General features: G+C 45.4%; 1 protein-coding gene, 1 non-coding gene and 1 pseudogene across 2 annotated transcripts in view; all 3 read left to right on the forward strand.

The window, feature by feature from the left end:
* LOC144482317 (uncharacterized) overlaps window positions 1–3,808 on the forward strand; it is a 474,174-nt gene extending 470,366 nt beyond the window's left edge. The window contains exon 4 of the mRNA XM_078201490.1: window positions 3,419–3,808. Within this exon, the coding sequence (XP_078057616.1) occupies window positions 3,419–3,808 (390 nt within the window). The remainder of the gene's footprint in view (window positions 1–3,418) is intronic.
* LOC144482207 (histone H2B 1.2-like) lies at window positions 978–2,000 on the forward strand (annotated as a pseudogene).
* Window positions 3,809–5,615: 1,807 nt separating the features above from the next.
* trnal-uaa (transfer RNA leucine (anticodon UAA)) lies at window positions 5,616–5,698 on the forward strand. The gene has a single exon. It is a non-coding gene; the product is annotated as a tRNA-Leu (tRNA).
* The last annotated feature ends 302 nt before the right edge of the window (window positions 5,699–6,000 follow it).

A 6,000-nucleotide genomic window follows, 5' to 3' on the forward strand; every position in this document is an offset into this window, starting at 1 on the left:
GACCACAGTCCCATCCAGGCCCTTTCCCCGGAACCCCATGTATTTATCATTCAATCCCATGACGGTAAGGGGCAAATGTTGATTCGTTGGTTAGTGTTGACTTTAATTTGTTACAGTACAAGTTGTGAACCTTTGTCATGTGACCCTTTCAGATGGTCACTGGGCAATATCAACCTCAATGGGAACTGTAACATCACACATAACTGAGACCTTGAGAATTAGTGGTAGAGACACACTCCAAATAATAGAACAGCATGTTTGGGAAAATACCAACACACTTATACCAAAGACTGTTTTGCATAGATTAAAAACCTACTCACATGGCAGAAATTAAAGTGTGCAGTGAAATAACACAAACAAATCCAAAACTGAGAAGCGCAGCTAGAAAAAAATCGCAAGATTTTCCATTTCAGAAACCAACAGGTGCCAAATGAAATACAGAATAACATCCCGGAACCAACATACTGTAAATCCCACACTCTCTTAAATACTAAATGTTATATAGAAAATAAAACACACGGACATATATCAGAGATTGCATTTTCTGAATTAAATCTTGACATCACCGACCATAGACTGACAGAGATAGAAGCAACATAGAAATATCAGATACTAATCGACACAGCATGAAACCCACTCGGACATGGCTGACAGAGAAGCAGTTTGAAATAGAATGTGTGTATCCTGTTGTGGAATCGCTCTCGCATTGTTCCATAACTGGTACCGAATAGATTCTGTTTCTGATCCCTCAATGTCATCCCCCCAGCACTCTAATAGTTGCTTTGAACAGCAAATCACCCTCCGGGATTGTTTGACTAATCGTCCCTGAACACCTTGCAGCCAGTAATGTCCAACTCTCATTCCACTCCTTCTTTCAGTCACTGTTCTGTTTTAGCCACAATGTTAGTGTCACATGTGGGACTTGTGGCTGCTGCTCATCAAACTTATTCCCCTTTAACACGCACAGCAGAGCTCGCATGAACCCCTGTCTGAGCCCAGATATTCTGCACTGCCAGCTCCCGGTGATGGGCGGAAGTAAAGCAGAGCAGTTGGTGCTGGTGAGGAAGGGGAAATATATGAACAGTATCAACAGTCTGATAGAGTGATGTGGGATTAGCAGCAGAGAGAATGCGCTGGTGCGGCAGAGGGAGTGAGAGGGTCAAGGGGTTGGGTGGATCGGGGCGGACAAGGGGAAAGGACGGATTGACAAGTTTGTGGATTTGAGCAGCAACCAATGTGTTTGGCCGTGCCCGTTGGGCACCGCAGGGGTTGGGGTGCGTTATCGACCCTGATAATCACATTTTAATTTGATGTCTTTAAGTTTCCTTTGTACTTTGATTTTTGTTCGGGCTGTTTCCCCTCCTTTTGGGGAGCTGCCCCTTTTACTTTGTCCTGACTTAATTTAAGTTTGTTTCTTTAGTTTGACCCAAAAAGAGGCCCATGTGTTTGGGTATCTAAACTTACCAATCAGAGACAGCATCACGAATTGACATCACTGTGATTGAGCCAATGGGGAACAGGGCGTTCAGCCATGCTTCATTAGCATAGGCCTCTGATTTGGTCTATAAAAGAGGAGTTCCGAGCGCGACTCAGTGATTCTGTGTCTCAAGTAAACTGTGACAATGGTGGATGAGAAGAAAGCGCCGGTTTCCAAGAAGGGCGCCAAAAAAACGCAAAAAAAGCTGCCAGCAAAGGGCGGCAAGAAGCGGCGAAAGTCGAGGAAGGAGAGTTACTCCATCTACATCTACAAAGTGATGAAGCAGGTTCACCCCGACACTGGCATCTCCTCCAAGGCCATGAGCATCATGAACTCGTTCGTGAACGATATTTTCGAGCGCATCGCGGGTGAGGCTTCCCGCCTGGCCCATTACAACAAGCGCAGCACCATCAGCTCCCGGGAGATCCAGACCGCCGTGCGCCTGCTGCTGCCCGGGGAACTGGCCAAGCACGCCGTGTCGGAAGGGACAAAGGCGGTGACCAAGTACACCAGCTCCAAGTAAAACCCCCCATGGACTGAAAAACATCCCAAACACAACGGCTCTTTTAAGAGCCATCCACAATCTCTGGGAAAAGGCTGTATCATCCATTTAGTTTCATTTATTATCATAGAAATCATAGAAACCCTACAGTGCAGAAGGAGGCCATTCGGCCCATCGAGTCTGCACCGACCACAATCCCACCCAGGCCCTACCCCCTATTATTTTACGACGCAGCGTCTCGAACAATCATAATTGCTGTTTTTCTGGTTATCAATGATAGACGCGGAGTAATGTAAGTCAACCGCCCGGTGGATCATTGGGTCTGAGTAATATTTAAAATTAATTAACTGGTTCCTGACCCTCTCTGGGTTTAGATCTCAGACGCGTTGATATTCGGTCCCTTTCCCAGGCTTTAGAGAGAGAGAGCGAATGGACCAAATGTGTCAGAATCATCGAATCCCTGCAGTACAGGGGGCTATTCGGCCCATTGAGTCTGCAACTACAACAATCCCTCACCCATCCTCGTAACCCTACATATTTACCCTGTTAATCCCTCTCACACTGGGGCAATTTAGCATAGCCAATCCACCCAACCCGCATATCTTTGGGCTGTGTGAAGAAAGCGGAGTGCCCGCAGGAAAACCACGCGGAATCGGGGGAAAAAGTGCAAACTCCTCAGTTTCCAGTTTGGTCTCAATGATCGATCAGTTTATTCCCGATAAGCCCCGGTTGTGCAGGAACCCTCAGTCTCGACGAAGATTGAGAACAGCCCGTCGGTTTGCAGAACGATGTCAATGAAACTTTCTGGCGGCTGGTTCGAGAGTTTTAAAAAGAAAGAGATTAACCCCGAATGTATCCCGCATTCTAAAAGCAAATCTGCAACTTGGGATAAAATGTGAAATTGTGAAAACAGACTGATGTTTTAAAAACGTTGTTGATAGATAGTTAATTATTGATGGGATTTGGTGTTAACCGCATTTCTTGTTTGAGAAATATATCTGCGTACTTTCCAAAATTGAACAATTTATTTTCGGCTTGTTTTCAGATAAACCCAGACTGAAAATCAGAAACTGCCAGATACAGGTTAACTTTAGACTGGGAAAGAGAGAAAGGGAGATTCTTACATTCCTCAAAATGAATTCACCATTACCGATTAGAATAATTTCCGAAACTCTTGTTCTTTTCCGCTTTGGCGGCTTTTACGGTTTGAAATGAAATCGGTTGGAATCTGAGATTTTGGCGCCGTCATTTTCCGCTATCACTCCGTGGGCTCTCCGGATTGGTGAGTTAAGCAGATTTCTGATTGGTCATATGAACAAGATGCTGAGAGGCAGCAACAAAGTGACCAATCAGCAACGTCCGCACCTCCATCCTCCCGGAGCGATAAGAGAAGCGAAAGGGAGTGGATTTCAGCATTCTTTGTGAAAGTGATTGTGCAGATGTCTGGAAGAGGAAAGAGCGGCGGGAAAGCTCGGGCCAAGGCCAAGTCTCGCTCCTCCCGGGCTGGACTGCAGTTCCCGGTGGGCCGTGTTCACAGGCTCCTGAGAAAGGGCAACTATGCTGAGCGTGTGGGTGCCGGTGCCCCGGTCTATCTGGCTGCTGTGCTCGAGTATCTGACCGCTGAAATACTGGAGTTGGCCGGGAACGCGGCCCGGGACAACAAGAAGACCCGCATCATCCCCAGACACCTGCAGCTGGCCGTCCGCAACGACGAGGAGCTCAACAAGCTGCTGGGAGGGGTGACCATCGCTCAGGGCGGGGTGCTGCCTAATATCCAGGCCGTGTTGCTGCCCAAGAAAACTTCTGCGGCCTCGTCCAAGAGCAAGTGAAGCGGCCATTCTTTAATCTGATAACCCAAAGGCTCTTTTCAGAGCCACTCACTTTATCTGAAAAAGGGCGATCTGTTGTCTAACCGTCAGAGACACTGCACTGCTATTCACAGTAGAGCTGTTTCTCGCTTTGCTTTATCAATCCGTAATTCGCCCTGTGCACATTATTGACCCAGGTGTTTTAATGCATGTAAATTTATGCTATTTATTGGAGAACATTTTACATATGTTGGAAATATCATTTCCAGCACCATGTCTGAGGTAATTATTTAAATGCAGGTACACAATTGCCCCAGAGTGAGAAACAGCATCAAAGATTGATGGCTGAAAAGCACCTCAAACTCAACGGCTCTTTTAAGAGCCAGCCACAATCTGAAAAATCTGCGCAATCTTTTCCCTTATTGAGTTAATGAGAAATCTCTTTCTGGAGGATAGAGATTTGTCCCGTTCCGGAATGCTGTGAATGGGACTTCATATCCGCCCCTCACACACACACTCAGATTGAAGGAACAATCAAACTGAACTGAGAGCAGATTTTAAACCCCAGTCTGGGATTTGTGACGGACAATGAGGCCCAGCACAATATCAGGACGTAATTATTTACATTTAATAATAACTATATTCAGTTACAGAATAAGATTTTTTTTTCACTCGAGTTATCCGGGCACGGCTCCCGGAACAGAATAAAGGCGGGAATTCAGAGGTTATTCTCGGGCTGATCTGTTTATTCCGCAGTTTTCCCAGAGGACGGAATCAGCGAGATCTGCGCACAAGCTGCGCCTGAGTCCATTGCAGCGCTTTAAGATCTGCCTCCCCCCTGCCCTCGCTACTCTCCGGACACAAAGCTGCCTGTTCCACCGGCAGGGATTGAGTCAGGAATTCTCTCCACACCTTCCATTGTAACATTCCCGACAGCTTTCAGGGGAGAGGGTCAGAAATCAGCCGTTTCTCTCTGTCCCTGTGAAGTCTGTGTGAAGGAGTTGGTTGGTAATCTCTATGTTTCTGCTTTTCCACTGAGCTGAGATTTGCTCCGTTTCAAATTGCTGAACGGGGACTGATTACCGCGGGCTATAGATAAGAGATTGAGAAATTCAAACTGTTCCTAAAATAGCGCCAGGATTCTGTGAGGGAAAATACAATAAACAGATTATAAAGTGTGAGATTGAAATAGTTTCCTGAACATTCCGGCGTTCCGTTATTTTATATTTTTCCTGCATTGAAATTGGCGGGTTTTTCCCAATTTGAAAATGTGAACCAATCAAAATCTCCCATTTCTTCTCCCTTGCTCTCCGATTGGTGAAGAATGTGATTGAAATGTGAGTGACCAATCAGAGCTAGAGTCTGGCTGCAGCCTCACAAACCGCTCACAATGATTATTAATAGAGATTAAACTGACGGAATCTGTATTTGAGATGTTAAATGTACTTTGTTTCCACAGATAAATATTTGAAGAAACCACATATTTCCTCCACACGAGTTACAGGGAAGAATGTCGCCAGCACCTTCTCACGCATACTCCGAGCTCAGAGAAATAATCACATTTTAATTTGATGTTTTTAAGTTTCCTTTGTACTTTGATTTCTGTTCGGGCTGTCCCCCCTCCTTTTTGGGGAGCTGCCCCTTTTACTTTGTCCTGATTTAATCTGAGTTTGTTTACTTGGTTTGGTTTGACCTAAAAAGAGGACACAGACAGCTCATCAATTCCACAGTCTCCGAGAACAGAAATGATTGCAGAGGGACATTTTCAATCCAGCAATCAAACAGCAGGAATGGCAGATGCTGTGTCCCTATCACGTCTCGTTTTCGTACCAGGATGGCCGAGTGGTTAAGGCGTTGGACTTAAGATCCAATGGACATATGTCCGCGTGGGTTCGAACCCCACTCCTGGTAGAAGGATTTTTAACACTACATTCTGCACCCTTTCCTTCTCCTCTGTGTACACTGCGAAGTGCGCACGCAACCAGAGTTTTCACAACATAGTAATTATTTCTTGTCACAATAAGAAATCAAATCAAACTCAATACCGCCCACAGGGTGATCCATAAATCCCAGTCCAAACCATTATCAGATCATCACTGTCAATCCCACAATAGAGCAGCCTTAGCTCCAAATTAAGTATCAGATAAAACCGTAAAATGTTTTTTTGGTTAAATGTTACACAATTAACCTTAATAATGTACTTTGAGATTCCA

The sequence above is a fragment of the Mustelus asterias genome, unplaced genomic scaffold (assembly GCF_964213995.1).
Source record: "Mustelus asterias unplaced genomic scaffold, sMusAst1.hap1.1 HAP1_SCAFFOLD_35, whole genome shotgun sequence".
In the NCBI taxonomy this organism is placed as follows: domain Eukaryota; kingdom Metazoa; phylum Chordata; class Chondrichthyes; order Carcharhiniformes; family Triakidae; genus Mustelus; species Mustelus asterias.